Source organism: Lutjanus erythropterus, chromosome 10 (assembly GCF_056507025.1).
Source record: "Lutjanus erythropterus isolate fLutEry1 chromosome 10, fLutEry1.hap2, whole genome shotgun sequence".
In the NCBI taxonomy this organism is placed as follows: Eukaryota; Metazoa; Chordata; class Actinopteri; order Lutjaniformes; family Lutjanidae; genus Lutjanus; species Lutjanus erythropterus.
Genome location: NC_139326.1, coordinates 349,594 through 371,409, shown reverse-complemented (window position 1 = coordinate 371,409; position 21,816 = coordinate 349,594). Strand labels below are relative to the sequence as shown.

General features: G+C 42.3%; 1 protein-coding gene across 3 annotated transcripts in view; it reads right to left on the bottom strand.

Annotated features, from left to right (window-relative positions):
- Positions 1-4,847: 4,847 nt before the first annotated feature.
- Positions 4,848-21,816, bottom strand: part of LOC146319694 (dematin-like) — a 29,294-nt gene continuing 12,325 nt past the window's right edge. Inside the window, exons 2-18 of one of the 3 annotated variants that reach the window (XM_084727713.1) lie at positions 19,865-19,905; positions 17,003-17,068; positions 15,200-15,234; positions 13,622-13,705; positions 13,413-13,541; positions 12,876-12,920; positions 11,688-11,871; positions 11,205-11,249; positions 9,805-9,957; positions 9,106-9,215; positions 8,285-8,390; positions 8,119-8,177; positions 7,995-8,037; positions 7,609-7,616; positions 7,465-7,521; positions 5,811-5,891; positions 4,848-5,562 (exon numbers count right to left, since the gene is read on the bottom strand). In XM_084727713.1, coding sequence (XP_084583839.1) covers positions 5,449-5,562; positions 5,811-5,891; positions 7,465-7,521; positions 7,609-7,616; positions 7,995-8,037; positions 8,119-8,177; positions 8,285-8,390; positions 9,106-9,215; positions 9,805-9,957; positions 11,205-11,249; positions 11,688-11,871; positions 12,876-12,920; positions 13,413-13,541; positions 13,622-13,705; positions 15,200-15,211 — 1,230 coding nt within the window. In that variant the 5' untranslated portion in view covers positions 15,212-15,234; positions 17,003-17,068; positions 19,865-19,905 and the 3' untranslated portion in view covers positions 4,848-5,448. Of the gene's footprint in view, positions 5,563-5,810; positions 5,892-7,464; positions 7,522-7,608; positions 7,617-7,917; positions 8,038-8,118; positions 8,178-8,284; positions 8,391-9,105; positions 9,216-9,804; positions 9,958-11,204; positions 11,250-11,687; positions 11,872-12,875; positions 12,921-13,412; positions 13,542-13,621; positions 13,706-15,199; positions 15,235-17,002; positions 17,069-19,864; positions 19,906-21,816 lie in introns of those variants that run through there. The other 2 variants (XM_084727711.1, XM_084727712.1) reach the window with 2 other exon arrangements.

Here is a 21,816-nt window from a genome sequence, read left to right as displayed (position 1 = left end):
CGTGAAACATGAACCCTTATTTCTAAGAGTGTAGTCTGAACAGACTACACTCTTAGAAATAAGGGTTCTAAAAGGGTTCTTCCTGAACGGTTCTTCCCAGAACTATTTGCTTCTGAAGAACCTTCTTTGGAAGAATTGGTTCTTTGTAAGACAAATGGTTCCATTAAGAACCCTTTTCATCCAAAGAACCTTTTTTAGAAGACAGATTTCTTCAAGGATTGTTGGAATCCTGGTTCTTCGCACCATAATAGGAAAAGGTTCTTGATTCTAGATAAAACACCTGGAATATAAAAAGGTTCTAGGTAGAACCCCCTTGTTGTATTCTTATTAGCAACCTTAGAAAGGTCGTTAATCGATGTTAATTGATCATTAATTTTACCAATGATTGATTGACCACGGTCAGCGTCCGGCGCTGTGTGTCAGTGCACAGCTGAAGATCCACGGCTCGTTTATAAACATCAGATTCATTCTGTCAATAAAACTTCAATGATGAAGTCAGTTTGTTTTTGTGATGAAAACTGAGTAAATAAACAAACAGTTTCCTCAAATAGAAATGCTCTTTATTGTAACTCATGGTTAATCATTCACATCACCATTCATCTGTTACATCACCTGATCCAGATATGAAAACAACAACAACAACAACAACAGTAATAATAATAGTTATGATGTCATTCAGTGGTTCAGTATGTACAGCAGCAGGGTGACGTCACGCAGGTCGCTCACCGCCAACGAGTCTCACCTCTGACCTCTGGATGACCTCTGAGTTCACCTGGAACTGCCAGCGTCATGATATAAATCTATTTAATTAAAGGTTAAATAAAAATATGACATCATCATCATGACATCATGCTCGCAGCGGTTAACGCTGGCGGTGATGCGTCCCTGTGAAGTCGCCATGTGTGTTAAAATAATTTGATTCTTTTAAAAAGAAAGAAAAAAAACACTTTAAAATATACAAAAAGAAAGAAAAAACATGTGGAACAATCTTTGTGTCATCATGGTGTTAGTCACAGCAACCCACTTCCTGTTTCTACAACTACACACAGCCAATCAGAACAAAGCGTAAATCCTCTCAGCATCATCAAACGGCATCAGAATCATTCCTCAAAAACAAAACGAAGAAAGAAAGGAAATCATCTCAACGTAAAGTGACCAATGTGCGCTCACTCCATAAGTCTTCATTCAGTTTGTTTTTGTTTTGTTGTTTGTTTGTTTTTTTCCCCACAGATACAGGAAGCGTGTGGTGGCGAGGCAGACGTGGTGGCGTGTGATGATGCAGGATGTGGCGTTGTGAATTCAATCTGAAGTGTTCAAACGTCACACATGGGAATTTAAAAGGTGCTTTTTTACCTTCAATAAATCACTTTAATAAAAAAAAGACAGTTTAGTGACTGTAAACAGAAGAGACGGCAGGATGTGGAGTTTGAACGCTAAATAAAGTTTATTATTATTATTATTATTGTTGTCACAAACTTCTTTTTCTTCTTCTTGTGTAACTTCTGTAACGTCCACCAGTGAGCAGCGCCCTCTGGTGGACGTCTCTCTGAACATAAAGGACATGTGGAAGTGTGTGAAACGAATGCATGTCATTTTGAAACGAGCCTTAAAAGTTCTGTGAGAACATCATCAAACAAACATGGCCGCCGACTTTAAATGCAGCATCATGTGATAAAAAAAAACAAACAAAAAAAAAACACCACAAGGAACAAAGCCCCGGGTTTGGTGACGTGACGTCCCTGATGGACACTTTGTTTACAGTCAATATACTGATTAATTTTATTTATTAAAATGTAAAATGTTTTAAATTGATGCCTGTGTGACTTTTAACAAGTTAAAGAAGTTTGATTAGTTCTGCAGACTCAGAATGAACATGATATTAATACTTTGAGGATATATAACTGTGTGATGTCATCAGTTCACTTCAGCTGTGGTTGAAAGATGTCTCCACTTATTTCCCATCATTCCTTGTGTCACGCTTTGGTTCGGAGACCTCAGAAAGGTCCAGAAAAGTCTCCGTCTGTCCCTCCATCTGTCATCTTCTTCTGTGGTGAAAATGTGTCTCAACATTCATGTTTTGATATAATTTACTTATTAAAATGGTTTTACATTTTTTTCATTTAGGTTTTTAATAACAAACATGCCACTTCTCTAGAGGTTAAAAAATAGCTGCACATCATTTGGTCACTAAGCAACACACTAAATGTCTACAACCTGTTTCATGGACAGAGCGGAGCTGCGTTCGGCTGCAGCGTTCGGCTGCGGCGTTCAGCTGCGTTCAGCTGCTGCGTTCAGCTGCGTTCAGCTGCTGCGTTCGGCTGCGGCGTTCAGCTGCGGCGTTCGGCTGCTGCGTTCAGCGGCTGCGTTCAGCGGCTGCGTTCGGCTGCGTTCAGCTGCGTTCGGCTGCGTTCGGCTGCGTTCAGCGGCTGCGTTCAGTGGCTGCGTTCGGCTGCGTTCGGCTGCGTTCAGCGGCTGCGTTCGGCTGCGTTCGGCTGCGTTCAGTGGCTGCGTTCAGCGGCTGCGTTCAGCGGCTGCGTTCAGCGGCTGTGTTCGGCTGTGTTCAGCAGCTGCGTTCGGCTGCGTTCGGCTGCGTTCAGCAGCTGCGTTCGGCTGCGTTCGGCTGCGTTCGGCTGCGTTCAGCGGCTGCGTTCAGCTGCGTTCAGCGGCTGCGTTCGGCTGCGTTCAGCTGCGTTCGGCTGCGTTCAGCGGCTGCGTTCAGCTGCGTTCGGCTGCGTTCGGCTGCGTTCGGCTGCTGCGTTCGGCTGCGTTCAGCGGCGTTCAGCTGCGTTCAGCTGCGTTCAGCTGCGTTCGGCTGCGTTCGGCTGCGTTCAGCTGCGTTCGGCTGCGTTCGGCTGTGTTCAGCTGCGTTCGGCTGCGTTCGGCTGCGTTCGGCTGCGTTCGGCTGCGTTCGGCTGCGGCGTTCAGCTGCGTTCGGCTGCGTTCAGCTCCGCTCTGGTTTTAAGTGTGAGTGTTTCTGTGTTCTTAGATAAAACAGGGCAGTGGCTTCTGCTGTATTAAAGAAAAATCAAGAGGAGACACTTTGATCACAGCCAATCAGAGTTGAGAGTTTGGATCCACTCTTTTGATTTAATATTTACTCAAGTATTTTGTCTTTAAATCCTTTAACATCACATTTCATTATATTATATATGTATGTTATTATAATAGTAATATTATTATATTAAAGAAAGTCTGTGGACACAATCAGCTGGACTTTGTCTTTACTTTGTCTTCATGTGCCGCCGTGTTCTGCTGCTCGTTCTCACCAGACTTTTCTTTTTTCTTCTAATTGTTCTATGCTTCATATTCAGAACTTGTTTCCCCACGTGATTTATTTTTACAGTGTTTATCGGCTCCTTGCTGCTGGACGTGACGTCCAACGTCTGGCTGTGATCAAACCGTCACCCTGTTTTCCTTTTGGGTGCTGGGAAAGAAACGTTGTCATTATGACATCATCGCTGGCTAAGCCAATAGGAACGGTCGATTTGACGGGTGGCCGTTCCTACTGCCCAGTCAGCATCTACTCTGTGTTTAGCGTTGACTCAGAGTCAGCAGGAATGTTGTTCTAAAGCGATCGATCGATCAATCATAAAGTATTGAAAGAGCAGAAAGACGTCGGCGTGCAGCTTCAGACATCCTCGTCATGAAAACGCATCATGTTGCTCAGACTCCGCCTGCAGGAGGCGGGGCTTGTGATGGTTAATGCAAACATTAGTGGAATTAACATGTGAACAGCAGAATTCAATTCATCTCCCAGAATTCCTCCACGACAAACAAACAACTTTCTTCACCTGCACGTCTGTTCAGAGAGAAGCGTCCTGACGTCACGCCACGTCAGCAGGTGATGAAATGATTTCAGATATTTCATTTCTTGGATTTTCCAAAAAACACCGCAACTAAATAAATAAATAAAAATACTGCAGTGTTACAGTGTTTGTAACTCGCAGACTTTAATTTAAAACTCGACCAGAGTTCAACCTGGTCAGCAGAATAAAATTCACTGTTTGCAGAATTTTTTTTTGAACTGTTAAAAATGAGCGGGTGTGACCGGGCGCCATCCACCCGGGTACGGTTCTACGGCGCTGCGTCTGTCCGTCTGTCCATTGATTTGGTCATTTTTCTTTGATTTTTGTGCTTCTATCACGAACACGTCAGCTGCATAGTTAAATTATTTCTTTTTTTGGTCTGTTTTTATGTCAGATCATGCTTTTATTTTGAAAATTGTCTGGATGCTCAATGCTTTTCCTGTGTCTCTGAACAACTTGACTCAACATCTGTCAAAAATCCACTCAGTGCACAAAAGATTTTTGAGTTCTGAAGTAAACTAGAAGTTTTGCTGACCTATAATCTTAAATTGAGAGAATTAACTTTTCTCCTTAAGATGAACTTTAATCTTTTACTTTTAGAAAATAAAAAATATATATTTAAAATAAAACTGTCACAATGAACCTGATTTATGCAGGAAAATGAAATGATTAAAAATATGAAATTATTCACATCACTTCAAAGAGTGTACGCGTCATTTCTGAACTTTGAGGGTTTCTAAAACTTTACGATTTGAGCTTCTCTAAAAAAAGAAAAGTTAATTATCTCAAAAAAGATCAGTAGTTGTTCAAAAAAATTAAAACAACTCAAAAATCTATTGAGGCAAGTTTTAAAGTGCACAAACATCGTCTGATCAGTTCCTCCAGGAAGCTGCGAACAGCTGGCACAGATTCAGCCAATCCCTTTGATTCCTGCACAGCTTTACAATTTTCTCCAATCATCATCACTTCCTGTGAGCTCCACCAATCACAGCAGTCCCCTGCACAAACATCAAACATGCCATCTAAATATCTGATTATCTAATTATATTTATCAACGCTTTGTGAACTTTTATTAGAACATTTTGTTTTAGGTTTAAGCTCCGCCCCCCTGGTCCACTTTGTGATCTGAGCCTCCCTGAAACAAGTTGCCTCTGATTTTTTATGAATTATACGAAAAAAAAAAAGGTTTGTTGTTTTTTTCTACAATGTTCACTTGTTCCCCAAAACGAAACATGCAACACGTGTGACACATTTTCAGGAAAGTTACTGCAAAATTAGGGATTTTAGGATTTTAGGTGGCGACGATCCCAAGAACAGCCTGTGAACTCCTGGAGGACGTGTTTCAGAACGGACGCATCACATCCTGAACGTGATGCGGTCGCGCCCGGCGGAATCAACTCTTTACATCCTGGATACGAGACAAACAAACTTCTTCTTCTCTGGTGTTTCCTCTAAACCTGCAACTGTGTTCAAATCAAATCAAAGCTGAACGTCCCGCTGAACGTCTCGTGGTGCTGCAGCAGGTATGATGATGGCGGTGGCGGTGGCGGCGGTGCTGATAATGATGATGTTTTGTTTTTGGATCCTGTGGTGAAGGACCCAGGAAGAGCAGGGGATTGTGGGAGATGCAGTCCCAGCAGCGTCAGAAGAGACAGACTTTCTTCTTCAGGTCGTTTCTCTTCCAGACGGAGAGGCGGTCGAAGTCCTCGATGGACATCCCGAAGACGCTGAAGAACTCCTCCTGAGACAGGTGTCTCTGCAGGGTGAAAACCAATGACACAACTAATTGATTAGTGGAAAAATGATCACCAGATTGATTACCTGTTGAAAATCCAACCTATTTTTCAGTTGACAAGATTGTGACAGGATTCATTTGTCGTCATTTTTTTTTTATTGATTAATCTTAAAAATGATTGATTTTACAGTTACGACACAATCTGTTCAAAACAAAGTGATTAAAACATTCTGACAGATTTGATCTTTAATTCAAGCCAAGAGTTTTACCTCCAGTCTGGTTCTGTCCACACCGGGGGGAAGTTTGCTCCGCCCCCTGTGAGTCACCACCAGCATCTCATACGGGAAGATCTAAAGAGATCCATCAATACATAATAACATAATATAATATAACATAATATAATAATATAACATAAAATATTATACAGAAAAAGCTCAAATGAAACGGTCAGTTCACCTAAATGACAAAAAGGTGTTTGCATTGTTTTGATTTGGGTAAAATGTGAGTTACAGTATGTTGTGATGTATGTTTTGATGTATGTTGTGATGTATGTCGTGACGTATGTTGTGACGTATGTTGTGACGTATGTTGTGACGTATGTTTTGATGTATGTCGTGACGTATGTTGTGACGTATGTCGTGACGTATGTTGTGACGTATGTTGTGACGTATGTTTTGATGTATGTCGTGATGTATGTCGTGACGTATGTTGTGACGTATGTTGTGACGTATGTTTTGATGTATGTCGTGACGTATGTTGTGACGTATGTTGTGACGTATGTTTTGATGTATGTCGTGACGTATGTTGTGACGTATGTTGTGACGTATGTTGTGATGTATGTTGTGACGTATGTCGTGACGTATGTTGTGACGTATGTTGTGACGTATGTTGTGATGTATGTTGTGATGTATGTTGTGACGTATGTTTTGATGTATGTCGTGACGTATGTTGTGACGTATGTTGTGACGTATGTTTTGATGTATGTCGTGACGTATGTTGTGACGTATGTTGTGACGTATGTTGTGATGTATGTTGTGACGTATGTCGTGACGTATGTTGTGACGTATGTTGTGACGTATGTTGTGATGTATGTTGTGACGTATGTTGTGACGTATGTTTTTTATGTATGTTGTGACGTATGTTGTGACGTATGTTTTGACGTATGTTGTGATGTATGTTGTGACGTATGTTGTGACGTATGTTGTGATGTATGTTGTGACGTATGTTGTGACGTATGTTTTGACGTATGTTGTGATGTATGTTGTGACGTATGTTGTGACGTATGTTGTGACGTATGTTGTGACGTATGTTGTGACGTATGTTTTTTATGTATGTTGTGACGTATGTTGTGACGTATGTTTTGACGTATGTTGTGACGTATGTTGTGACGTATGTTTTGACGTATGTTGTGATGTATGTTGTGACGTATGTTGTGACGTATGTTGTGACGTATGTTGTGACGTATGTTTTGACGTATGTTGTGACGTATGTTGTGACGTATGTTTTGACGTATGTTGTGACGTATGTTTTTTATGTATGTTGTGATGTATGTTGTGACGTATGTTGTGACGTATGTTGTGACGTATGTTGTGATGTATGTTGTGACGTATGTTGTGACGTATGTTTTTTATGTATGTTGTGACGTATGTTGTGACGTATGTTGTGACGTATGTTTTGACGTATGTTGTGATGTATGTTGTGACGTATGTTGTGACGTATGTTTTTTATGTATGTTGTGACGTATGTTGTGACGTATGTTGTGACGTATGTTTTGACGTATGTTGTGATGTATGTTGTGACGTATGTTGTGACGTATGTTGTGACGTATGTTTTTTATGTATGTTGTGACGTATGTTGTGACGTATGTTGTGATGTATGTTGTGACGTATGTTGTGATGTATGTTGTGATGTATGTTGTGTTACTTTATGATCCAACATGCTGGGGAGAGAATTTCCTCGGTCCATCCTGGAGTCTCCGTTCTGTCACACATCAATCATCACATTAATCATCACTGATCATTGTTTATCAATGATTATAAATGATCAAATGTTTGAATCAAACCGTACCTGAAGATCTGCAGGACGACACACACACACACACACACACACACACACAAGTTAAAGAAAGTTACACACTGCATGAATAATGTAAAAAAAAAAGTTCATTTGTATATAAAGAGCATGAAGTTAAGTTTCTATGGTAACGCTTCAGTTTCCAGCTCCCATAACTTCATGGTGAATCGGTGAAAATTACCAAGTAATATATTTGAAATTTAATATAAATTAAAGTTAATTGTATGATAATTGGTGAGACCATGACGTTTCTAACGCTAATTTACAGCAGAAATCTCAAGTGAACATCTGGTTAATAAGCAGATGTTTACTCTGAAATGATGGAGGCTGTAAATCGAAGCGTCACCTGTTTTCGATCATGTGACCACGTGTCTTCATACCTGTGGGAGTTTTGTCAGTCGAGCTGAACTCTGCCGACTGCAGCTGAAAACAAACAGAAATGTGTTCATCGCTGTCATCAGTAAACTCTGCTGTGATTGGATGAGCGTGTTCAGCAGTACTCACTCTGGACAGGCCGCTCTTAGAGGATGCTGGGAAATAAACAGACTTGGAGACGTTGGAGCCTGCAGAGGACGAGACGAGAACAGAGACACGTTGATAAATAATGATCAGTTTCTTTTATCTCTTAAAGAAACTGATCAAAGATCAATAATGATTAACGGTCGGTTACCTGCGTGTTGGCTGCGGTCGGGCAGAGAGCGAGTTTTCCTCCTCAGAGGAGTCGAAGATTTGTCCAACTCCTCCTTCAGGATGATTTTACCCAGATTGGACTGAATCTGAGGAGACGAGCAGAGAGGACAGTTTCCAGTCTGTCGTCCACAACATTAATATAATGTTCAGTCCCCTGTCTGTCCTCCATCTGTCCTCCGTCTGTCCCCTGTCTGTCCTTTGTCTGTCCCCTGTCTGTCCGCTGTCTGTCCTGTGTCTGTCCCCTGTCTGTCCTCATTTGTCCCCTGTCTGTCCTGTGTCTGTCCCCGTCTGTCCTCTGTCTGTCCTGTGTCTGTCCCCTGTCTGTCCTCTGTCTGTCCTCCGTCTGTCCTCCGTCTGTCCTCCGTCTGTCCCCTGTCTGTCCCCTGTCTGTCCTCATCTGTCCTCTGTCTGTCCCCTGTCTGTCCTCCGTCTGTTCTTGTCTGTCCTCCGTGTGTCCCCTGTCTGTCCTCCGTCTGTCCTCCGTCTGTTCTTGTCTGTTCTTGTCTGTCCTCCGTCTGTCCTCTGTCTGTCCCCCTTAATATAACGTTCAGTCAACTGATCTCATCCTACATTTAAAATCAAACTCTGGAATTATGATAAGTCCTCCGTCTGTCCTCCGTCTGTTCTCCATCTGTACTTGTCTGTCCCCTGTCTGTCCCCTGTCTGTCCTCATCTGTCCTCCGTCTGTCCCCTGTCTGTCCCGTGTCTGTCCCCTGTCTGTCCTCTGTCTGTCCCCTGTCTGTCCCCTGTCTGTCCTCCATCTGTCCTCCGTCTGTCCCCTGTCTGTCCCCTGTCTGTCACCTTGTTGAGTTCTTGTTTCTGAAGCAGTCGGAGTCCCCACAGCTCATCATCCAGCTCCCCGTCCTCCTCCTCATCTTCATCCCTCTGATCCTTCTTCCTCCACTCCTTCTCTGCAGAGAGGATGCAAGGAGAGGATGCAAGGAGAGGAGACAAGGTTGTCAACCTTGTCAACTAACAAATATGTCCAAACATATGAAAACAGGTGGAGTGTGTCTGTCCAGCCAACACTGTGATGTAATCATGATATCTGTAGTTATTTTTGATGATGTGTAACTGAGTCCTGAATAAATTTATTCTTTCAACTCAAAATATCTCAGATTGTTGTTTTATTCTTTCTGGAACAAACTGATTGATTTTTAAAGAATTATACAAGAAAAAAACAACAACTTTGTTTTTGCAGCTTTCTCTCAGTTCTGCATTTCAAAAATTTTGCATCGCAAATTTTATAGAAAAGCTGCTGTGAAATCAGACATTTTATGACGTAATAATCCTAAAAAATGACATGAAATCCTGCAGCGACTGAATGATTATCAGGATTCAAATCTGAATATCTGAACAGGATTTTCTGATCAAAACACTGAAAATCCAATCTTTCTACAAACCATGAATGCAGCACAGAGTGCGTTTCATGTGTGTGTGTGTGTGTGTGTGTGTGTGTGTGTGTGTGTGTGTGTGTGTGTGTGTGACTCTGGGTCATACCAATCACAGCCAGGGAGGGGGGGCAGGGCCAGTACTCAGTCTCGATCTTAGAGGGCAGGTTTGGATCTGGAGGCTGAGCTGCAGGAAACTTTGACGACTCGATGATCAGATCCTCAATGTGTTTCCCCTGAGGGACCTGAGAGGACGACACGTCTACACAGAGAGAGACACAGAGAGACAGAGAGACACACAGAGAGACACAGAGACACACAGAGACACACAGAGACACACAGAGACACAGAGAGACACACAGAGACACAGAGACACACAGAGACACAGAGAGACACACAGAGACACAGAGATACACAGAGAGAGACACAGAGACACAGAGACACAGAGAGACACACAGAGACACACAGAGACACAGAGAGACACAGAGACACAGAGACACACAGAGACACATAGAGACACAGAGAGACACACAGAGAGACACACAGAGACACAGAGACACAGAGAGACACAGAGACACACAGAGAGACACAGAGACACACAGAGACACACAGAGACGCACAGAGACGCACAGAGACAGAGAGACACACAGAGACACAGAGAGACACAGAGACACACAGAGAGACACACAGAGACGCACAGAGACAGAGAGACACACAGAGACACACAGAGACACACAGAGACACAGAGACACAGAGAGACACACAGAGAGACACAGAGACACAGAGACACACAGAGACACACAGAGACACAGAGACACAGAGAGACACACAGAGACACAGAGAGACACAGAGACACACAGAGACACAGAGACACACAGAGACACAGAGACACACAGAGACACAGAGAGACACAGAGAGACACAGAGACACAGAGACACACAGAGACACACAGAGAGACACAGAGACACACAGAGACACACAGAGACACAGAGAGACACAGAGACACACAGAGACACAGAGACACACAGAGAGACACAGAGACACACAGAGACACAGAGACACACAGAGAGACACAGAGACACACAGAGACACACAGAGACACAGAGACACACAGAGACACAGAGAGACACAGAGAGACACAGAGAGACACAGAGACACACAGAGACACAGAGACACACAGAGAGACACAGAGACACACAGAGACACAGAGACACAGAGACACAGAGAGACACACAGAGACACAGAGACACAGAGACACAGAGATGACTTAGTACTGAAATTCAATAAATAATTCATGTTTGATCAGGAACAAACTAAATGTTTTATATATTCTGGTGGTAAAAAAGGAAAAACTCTCAAATCAATAAAAAGCTGAATTTCCTCACGGCAATAAAAAAGATTTTTGTCAGTAAAGCTTCTTGGTGACACGGTGTGAGCCTGAACGTCACTGTTGTGTTCACTGACAGCTCTGAAATATCAGCGTTCAGCTTTAAAGGTGGAATAACTCACCTTGTTTGTAAATGGGAGGCTTCTTGTAGATGTTGGAGCCGTTTTCTGACAGAAAGACAAGAAAAGCATAAAGCTGAGCAGAGCCTCCAGGAGTAACAGATTACATGTAACAGGATTACATCATCTAGACACAATAAAGGTAACTGTATTCCATGACAGTTACAGATAAAAAAGATTACATTTAGTAAAATGGGAAGTTGAATTTATTTTTATTTTTTTAATTTATTATAATTATAATGAAAATCAATTCATTAATCCTGTCACAATCTTATCAGTTGAAAAATTGGTCCAGAAATGCGAAGACGCGGTCTGTGTCCTCCACTTGTCTTCACATTTCTGTTTTTCAATCAGTGATCAATCTGGCAATATTTTTTTAATCCAGACTGAGTAATCTATTACTCCTCAGCCTGTATGTGTATGTGGTGTCCTCTGGTGGACAAACGGTGTTCTACAGACTCTGTCAGCTGTTTCATTGGTTCTCACCTGGTCTGTGGAAGTGCTGCAAGGAGCTCTTGGTTCCAGAGGTGTGTGTGTGTGGTGTGTTTGGTGTGTGTGGCGTGGGTGGTGTGTGTGTGCTGTGTGTACTGTGTGTCCTGCTCGTCTGGATGGTGGAACCAGGGGAGGAACCTCCAGGAGACCGGCTCTCCAGCCACTCCCTGGACTCCCTCTGTAAACACAGAGGAACACAGAGGAACATGAGGAACATGAGGGACACAGAGGAACATGAGGAACACGAGGGACACGAGGGACACAGAGGGACACAGAGGAACACAGAGGGACACAGAGGGACACAGAGGGACACAGAGGAACATGGAGGAACACGGAGGAACATGAAGAACATGAGGAACATGAGGAACATGAGGGACACAAAGAAACACGGAGGGACACAGAGGAACACAGAGGAACACAGAGGGACACAGAGGAACAGAGAGGGACACGGAGAAATACAGAGGGACACAGAGGGACACAGAGGGACACGGAGGGACACAGAGGGACACAGAGGGACACAGAGGAACAGAGAGGGACACGGAGAAATACAGAGGGACACAGAGGAACACAGAGGAACACAGAGGGACACAGAGGGACACAGAGGGACACAGATGAACACAGAGGGACACAGAGGGACACAGAGGGACACGGAGGGACACAGAGGGACACAGAGACACAGAGGGACACAGAGAGACACAGAGGGACACAGAGGGACACGGAGGAACACAGAGGGACACAGAGGGACACGGAGGAACACAGAGGGACACAGAGGGACACAGAGGGACACAGAGGGACACGGAGGAACACAGAGGGACACAGATGAACACAGAGGGACACAGAGGGACACGGAGGAACACAGAGAGACACAGAGGGACACGGAGGTCAGACAGGTGGAGGGTCCATGTTTAAAGGAACTGTCTGCCTTGACATTTTGAATCATATTAGAATTTTTTTTGTGTGACGTGGTTCTTAAACTTACAGCCTGTAAACCAAATTTTAAAACAATTTTAATATTTCATCATATTTATTGTCTAACTATTTTCTTTTTAGGAGAACGAAAGAACCGCGTGACCTTTGACCTGATGACAGTAATGTCCTGACCCTCAGGACGTGAACCTAAACGTTCATGTAAACACATAAACTACATGATGGACAGACGGACGTGAGGAGAGGACGTCTTACCTCCGGGGAGGGAGGAGGAGAGATGGAGCGAGGAGACAAGGACCTCTGAGGAGGAGAGAAACATAAAAATAGATTAAACACTCAAACTTAAAAAAAGACTCAGAAGAAACGGCACAGAAACAAAGCGAGCTGTCAGGAGACGTCTGTTCTCATCCAATCACAAATATTCAACTTTATCAACCAGGAAGTTTCTTACAAATGACAGAAAAAGTGTTGAATATCAGCGCCTGCAGGATTGAGTGACATCTAGTGGTGAGGATGGAGAGTGCAGACAAATTCATTTTAATCAATTGTAAAATACGTCCAAACTATTTGTCAACCAGGTTTTTAAGTCCAGGTCGAGGTCTGGGTCTCAGCTGTGCTAACGAGCTCTGAGCAGCTGATCGATGTCTCATGACGCTCAGCTAACCAGCCGTCAAACGAATCCGGGGTCTGTGACAGCGGGGGACAGACTGCAGCTTTTGTCTCTTCAGCATCTGAACTTGACGTTTGTTGAAGATACGAAACAGAGGAAACAGAAACCGGCGCGTGATTCACCTCCAGAGGACTGTAGCTGTAGTGCGGCTGGTAGATCATCAGATCTGGTCTCTCGATGTCCAGGATGGCTTTGTCTCTCGGTAACGCCGCCAGGTCCTTGTAGCCGATCACGCCGTCCTCCACCCGCGCCTGCAGACACAGATTACAGATTACTGCCTGCAGATTAATCTGACAGATCGTACGTCTTCATCTGTGTACGTGTGTCTCACCATGATGGCGGCGGCGGGGGATCCTGGGACACCGGACCCTCCTCTCAGAGACAACACACTCCCTGGAGACGTCTGAGCCAGCTGCTGCTCACACACACACACACACACACACACACACACACACACACACGGATCAGAGGTCAAACACAAACTGATCTGCAGTCAGATGGAAGAAGACTTCAGTTAATGAAGGAATGAATGAGGATCATGAAAGTTTGCATCAAAAACACTTCAGCTCAGTTTGTTTCTGCATCATTTCCACTTTCTGCACGTTGTTTCATTGTGTTTTCTGATGCAGAGACGACGACGACGCCTTTTATTCAGGAAAACAGATGCAAAAAGTGACATTTTATTATTAATAATGAAGCATCTGCGAGCAGCAAACTAGTGTATCGGCTCGTTTGGACTTTTTTTGTTTTCTGGTTGCTGCTCTGGTTCCCAGTCTGTGTCTGTTGGTTCCCAGTCTGTGTCTGTTGGTTCCCAGTCTGTGTCTGTTGGTTCCCAGTCTGTGTCTGTTGGTTCCCAGTCTGTGTCTGTAGCTGTGTGTCTCCATGACACGACCAAATATTAAAGCCACGGTCAAACTTTCAATGTTTACAGGAGCGCGAGGGTCTGCGAGGCTCCGCCGGGGTCCGTGTGACGTAAGCGTCCTCATCAGAGGACGTACCTGTCGTCCGTGTGCAGACATCCACGTACCTTTAATCAGTTGTGACTCAATAGAATAGAAAAACTTTGTGTTAAATGAAATTCTTTACATTAAATTATTTCAATTAAATTAAAACACAGTAAGTCAGTGTTTTTGGGTTCATTATTTTTTTGGGTGCATATTAATGTTTATCTGCACACAGAAATCACAGCGTCCTGGTTGCTTAGCAACTGACATTGTCAATAAAACGCCATAACTGGACTCGACTGCCAATTTCCCAACATTAAAATACAAGTCATTAATTAATTAGACCCAATTAAAGATAAAGTAGGGGAGACCAGGGACAGTTGTAACACTGTTTGTCTCAGCACCGACAAATCACAAAACAAAGAACCTTTATTTATTACAAGCAGAAACTTTTTTTGTACTCGTCTCCAGTCTTTTCTCACAGGCTGTGATTATTTTCTGTTAACTCTCTTTGTTATTAATGTTAAAATAACATGTTTATCATTTTATGAAATACATTGAACTGTTTCTCACTCGGAGTAATTCTGGATTAATCTCAAATTTGAATCTGATCCTACAGAAAAATACTGCAGTGAATATATGAAATCATTACAGTTTACTAGACATGATGCTGCGTGTTGATAAATATAAAAATGTACATTTATAAAAAGGTAAAGTAACAGAATAAAAGCATTAGTCTCTCAGTCTGCTGTTTATCCTGAGACAGTTTGGAGGTCAAAGGTCAAAATGACACTGATGTACGTTCTAGTAGTTCAGGAGTTCTGGTGTTTCTAGAGTTAATATCTGTGTTCTCCTCTCAGCTTTGGCTTTCAGGAGCTAAAAATAGAAACCTGAGAGATGTTAGAACTGTTCCTCCCACACAGTCGACCAACAGAAACACTTTAAACACAAAAAACAGTGTTTACCTTGGGCATCATCCTGACTGCTGATTGGTCAGTTCCTGAGTGACACAGACAGATATAACATGATGTTATTTTACAGACATCTGGTACAATATTGACATTATATCACAGAATTAATGAAGAGCTGCAAGTAAATGACAGAAGAAGGTGAGTCAGTCCCCAACTGACAGAGTTACACTGTCACTGTGTGTGTGTGTGTGTGTGTGTGTGTGTGTGTGTGTGTGTGTGTGTGTGTGTGTGTGTGTGTGTGTGTGTGAGTCAGCTGGAAAACAGAAATCTGCTGCAGAGGCTTTCTCTGACAGACAGCTGCAGGACCAGAGCCGTACAGACACAGAGTTGAGTCGAGAGCTGCTGATCTGAAGTTAACTCTCTGTGACACAACATGAAGGACGTTTGTCATCTTCAGTCTGAACTCAGATCTCCACGAGGCAACAGATGGTGAAGCACCTACTGCAATGCTCCATCAAGTGCCAGATGTGCTCAGTGTTTCATAAACATCTGGAAGTCAAAGCTAACCAGCTGTGAGCGCTGACTCATCTGCTGCTGCTCAGAGAAGCTGCTCTGCACATTTTGTCACACATCTATCATTTTTATTGACATTTATCAACACTGTGTGTTTTTATTTCATCATTTGATGTTGTTTTATATTGAGTTTGAGTTTGAGCTCCAAAAAGATTCTGCTTCTTTGTGAAAACTCCCTGGTGCATTTTACAAATATTTTATATACTTTTTTTTTTTTTAATCTTTTTTGTACCTCTGAGCCTTTTTGATATAAAGTTAGTTATAACTCTCAGAACAGAGTGTAGTTTTGCTCTGCCTGGAACAAGCTGCATTCAATTTTTAATGAATTATCCCAGAAAAATCGCTTTCTTCTGCATTGCAATGTGTCAATTCTCTTTTAGAAAAGCTGTTGTGATATCAGACGTTTTAGGCCAAAACAATCCCAAAAAAGGCAGGAAAATCTTGGAGAGACTAAAAAAACTAAATTCGACCTTCAATTGGCATAAGGTTGAGTAGATGGCGGCTGAATTTTCATTTTTGGGTGAACTATCCCTTTAATGTGAGGAAAGATCCATCAGATCTGTGTGAAGCCATGAGAACCACGAGAAACAGCTGATCAGACATGTGACTTAAATGTTCCTCACATTAAACTCCAAAACACCTCGACAGACAGAAAACAAACGTTTTTATGAATTTTCTTCTAAATAAAAACTCTGGAGGTGAAATCAGCTGATTGTTTTATAGAACGTTCAGACATTTTAACTCCACTGTCAGAACACAACACTCTGCTGCTCTGCATTGTTGGACGTGACCGAGAGACACAAAGGGATTATTCCAGAGTCCACAGCTTTGTCCAACACACACACACACACACACACACACACACACACACACACACACACACACACACACACACACACACACACACACACACACACAGGTGGAAGTCTGGGTAACATGCGGTCAGTGAATACAAATAATGACTATAATCATTACAGACTTGAAAAACAGGTGCAAACGTCGGTGCGCTCCACGTGTTGCACCGATTTTTCAACTGACAAGATTATGACAGAAATAATTAATCGATTAATTGAGAAAATGATCGGCAGATATTAAAAGAAAGATTTGAAAATTAGATGTGAACATGTGGAGCGCATCGATGTACGTTCATGCGCTTTTTCTGATATTTTATAGACCAAACACCTAATTGATCAATGGAGAAAATGATCAACAGATGAATCAATAATGGAAATGTGTGTGTGTGTGTGTGTGTGTGTGTGTGTGTGTGTGTGTGTGTGTGTGTACCTCAGGGAGAATAAGGGATCATGTCTGTATCTGTTTGTCTTTGGGGTTGTCCACTCTGATCAGAACCTGAAACACACATGTGGACGTTCATCAATACGTCTGGAAACGATAACAGCTGTATTGATACGACACACTTCATTCATGAAGAGCAACACAAAGTGCTGAACATTAATTAATAATAATACAAAGATAAAATAAATCAAAAGTTAAGTGAAGACCAGTTCAAACAACCATCAGTTAAAAACAAAAGATCTCGTTCCACAGTTCTGGGGTGTAATGGAACCTTCACTAAGCCCCGCCTCCAGCAGACAGGTAACCAATGTAAAGATTTTACACAAGAAAAAATCTATATTTATATTCATTAAAAAATAGTTTACAGAACAATTGCTAATGTTTTTTCCCACAAAAGACCAGGTGAGCTGCTCGTTGTGCTGCTGACTGCTGGTCAGTTTTGTGGCTGCAGTTTGTGCAGATTTGACAGATTTGGTTCTCTGACCCTCCTCCTGTATTGATGTCTGCTGGTGTTTGGTGTCACTCAATAATTCATGTGTCGGTATTTGTGTTTGACTGGTTGAACTGGGAGCTGTGGTCTCGTTCTCAATGCAGCAGCAGTGTTTAATAAATGAATTAGAACAGCAGTCAGTGTGAGCTTCACACCTCAGCTGCTCCACATTAATTACATAAATCAGTTTTTATGTAGAAGCTCTTTAACTGAAATGATATTTTTAATTTTAAAATATAATTATTATTGTTATCCATGAATTTTCAAATTCACTGTTTTACAAAAAAACAGAAACAATAGTAAATCACATGATTATTTCTTGATTAAGATTTTAAATTCTAGTTATTTTCTTTCATTCCTGAACAGAAAAATGAGTTTTATTGTTTGAATGTTTGATTCATTTCAGTGAATCGACTCGACTTTGAGTCTAAAAAGATGAATCCAGTTTGAAATTCATCATTTCTGTCCACATTAAAACACTTCATGATGCTGGATGGTCTCTGAGACAAACAGGAAAAGACATAAAGTGTCTCACAGTGTGGACGAGTCTGCTTTGAGTCCACTGCAGAGACCGGTTCTTACAAAATACACCGAGGAACAGGCAGGAACCCAAAGTTAACTGACACCTCAAGATTTGAAGAACTAGAGACAGAAGGAAGACCAGAGCTGATCTTCAGACGGAGACAAATGTTTCTAGATCAGAGTGTGAGAACGTCTCCAGAACGACCAGAAGAAGACGACTGATGGAACGAGGTTTAAAGAGAAGACGAGCTGCTGAAGACATTATTGAGGCCTGCAAACATCCAGAACCTCCTCAGATTCACCAGGGAGCTCAAACACTGGACTGTTGATGACTGGAAGAAGGTCCTCTGGACGGACGAGTCCAGGTTTGACCTCTTCAGTCAGCATCGTCGTCTTCATGTCCACAGAAAAGCTGCAGAACGTTCTGATGCCACATGCAGCCACAGTGAAACACGGTGGAGGTTCCATCATGGTGTGAGGTTCCATCATGGTGTGAGGTTCCATCATGGTGTGAGGTTCCATCATGGTGTGAGGTTCCATCATGGTGTGAGGTTCCATTTGTGGAAACGTCGTGGACAAATTAGTGAAAATCAACGACATCATGAAGAAGAACGTCAAACACAACATCTCAGTGCATCATGGGATTCCTTCTGGACTGAATCTGATTGGTCGAGGGTTCATAAACCAACAAGACAATGAACCAAAGCAAACTTCAGATCTGTGCAGAGACGATTTGACCGAGACAAAGACTCTGGAGTTCTGGACCTGATGGACCGGACGAGTCAAAGTCCAGATTTGAATCCTGTTGAACTAATTTTGGTTTTAGTAGATTCAAAGATTGATCACAGAAAAGTTTCATCTGAAGTCTGAACAGATAGAAACTTTCTGACCTCAACAACAAAAGAGACAAATACATAAAAACAATGTCAGCAAGATGCAAACTGTTAAAGATCAAAGAGGACGAAGAAAAGACTGTTTACCTGTTTCAGTTTGTTATTTGACAAATAAATAATAATAACATTTTAGTTTAAAACAAGTTTTTGAGATTTATAAAATATTTCTCATTTTTATGACAGGTGGTCTAATAAATGTGTTAAACACTGTCTACATTTATATATGAGTAAATACAAGTTATTGAATTATTGTACAGAGTAATTGCACTGTTCAGTTATTTCCTGATTTATTTATTAATTAAAAATGATTGATTTCTCATCGTTGGATGTTTGATGTCGTATTAAAATGGCAGCTGCAGAAAAAGTCTCACACCTCTTATGTCTTAAAAACTAAAAGAGCAGCGACCTCCTTCCTTCATCACGTTCAGACTCCAGAGGAGAAAGTCGTCTGTTTGTCTCTGAAGACAGATCACTTACAATCTGATGGCTCCAGCTGATCAATAACCTGATCGATCAGGTATCCGCTCCTCCTCTCTCACGTTTCTGTTCAGCCTCAATGGAGGAAGGTGACGAGTTACATGTTCCTTTGTGGATTCAGATTATTAATATGAAATATGATAAATGATGATGTATTATTGTAGATTAGAGCAGTCGTTCCCAAACTCTGGGTCGTGACCCTCAGGTGGGTCACAGGAGATTTTATTTGGGTCGCCAAACAAATAAAAGATTGTGGAAGAAATTCAGCAAACTTAAGATTTAAAAAGGGAAACTGGATGAAACACCTGCAGCGTCTAAAGTCAGTGAAGTGAGCTGCACGTTGACCAGCTGTAACATGAATGCATCAATAATATATTTATAATCAATAATAAAACACTTTTTGGTACTTAATGCACAAAAATCATCTAAAACACTGGAACTGTTTCAGTCTGAAAAAAGTCAACTCACATGTTTACTGGAGTTTCTCTGCAGCAGATTCTTCAGCTCACCTGAAACAGAACCACACACAGAACAGTTCTCAGAGACAGAACCACAAACATGCTGCAGAACAAAGTCTTTAAAGCCGACCAGGTGAGTTCTCAGAGACAGAACCACATTGTCTCTGTCAGAATCAGCAGATATCTGAATGGTTCATCATCCTCTCGTTTGCTCTGCGTCTATTTTCAGATTCACGTTTTGTTTCCAGAAAGTCGCTGCTGTTGCTAGGCAACGCTGCTGGCGGGAGTTTGACCTGAAAATGAAAATCTGCTCCATCCGACAAAACATACGACCTGCTGATGATAAGGAGGAAACTTGAATGACAGACTCAGTGTTTGTCAGCAGCTCTGTGAGTCTGTTGGGATGGAAGATAACTCAGAGGAATGCTGGAGATATCTGAAGGTTGCTAGGTTACCACACCCCACCGTCCAATCAGCTGGAAGGAATGTGGGAGAGACAAAAAGGGAGATGCTGCACTAAAATAGACCTCCCACCATCAGACCACCCTGACACACACACACACACACACACACACACACACACACAGGCTCAGTTAAACTCCACCCAACTGCCACGCCCTGGAGGATAAATTAAACTCAAGTTCCTCTGCCTGGCATTTAATTTTTTTGGGGGGGTCAGTAATTTCCTACATTTCCCAGAATTCCTTCCGTCAGCTGAGAGTGGAGGTTCTCTAGCTCGGTGTGTAGGAGGAGAACATGATGGTGAGAGTGTGTGTCTCACTCTGACTGAACAAACACAAACAGAAAATCAAAATGGAGACAGAAAACAAACAGCAGGAGGTTTGACGCCTGCAGGAATATTTCAGATCTGTTACAGAAAACTCTGAACTAAACTCCCACTAAAACAATCAAACTACCAAAGTCATACTTAAACACCACCATGCAACATTTACTCATTCATGCACACAAAACAACTGCTGTTACTATGGTAACAGACGCTTTAAACAGTGTTCAAGCCACGACCCAAAACTACACAACAGGATCCACATCGATTTTCTGGATCCAACAACTGATTGATTAGTGGAAAAATTATGGCCAGATTGATCACTGGTTGAAAAATAGTGTGAAAACAGGTGGAGTGCACGGAAGTACGTCTGTGTTTTCACGTTTTTCAGTTGACAAGATTGTGACAGTTTACACCATTTTCTGATATTTTATTATCAGAAAACTTGAATCATAAATCCCAGTAATGATGGATGACGTGTGATCAGCTGCATGTATGATCCTGACGATGGAACAGGTTCTGATATTCCTCTGTGTCCCACTAGAAGCAGCTCGTGTCCCACCAGTGGTACACGTACCACAGTTTGAGAATCTAGGACTCAGTATTCAGAGGATCTGGGATTCAGTCGTGTCAAGAGAGTCCATAAACGCATCATCAGGAAATGTGAAGTTCACATTTAGTTTATCAGCAAAAATAAAAGTCTGAGTGAATTTTGCAGCTTTTCTTTGTAGTGAAACAAGATATAAAGATGTGTGTGTGTGTGTGTGTGTGTGTGTGTGTGTGTGTGTGTGTGTGTGTGTGTGTGTGTGTGTGTCTGTGTCTGTGTGTGTGTGTGTCTGTGTGTGTGTGTGTGTGTCTGTGTGTGTGTGTGTGTGTGTGTGTGTCAGTGTGTGTGTGTGTCTGTGTGTGTGTGTGTGTGTGTGTGTGTGTCTGTGTCTGTGTGTGTGTGTGTCTGTGTGTGTGTGTGTGTGTCTGTGTGTGTGTGTGTGTGTGTGTGTGTCAGTGTGTGTGTGTGTCTGTGTGTGTGTGTGTGTGTGTGTGTGTGTGTGTGTGTGTGTGTGTGTGGTCTGCATGTTCTCAGGACCTTGGTGTGTGTTCTGATGCAGTGACCGGTACTAACAACCTCCTTGGTGATACGAACAAGATAATTTACGTCTTAAACACAAAGACAAAAGAAG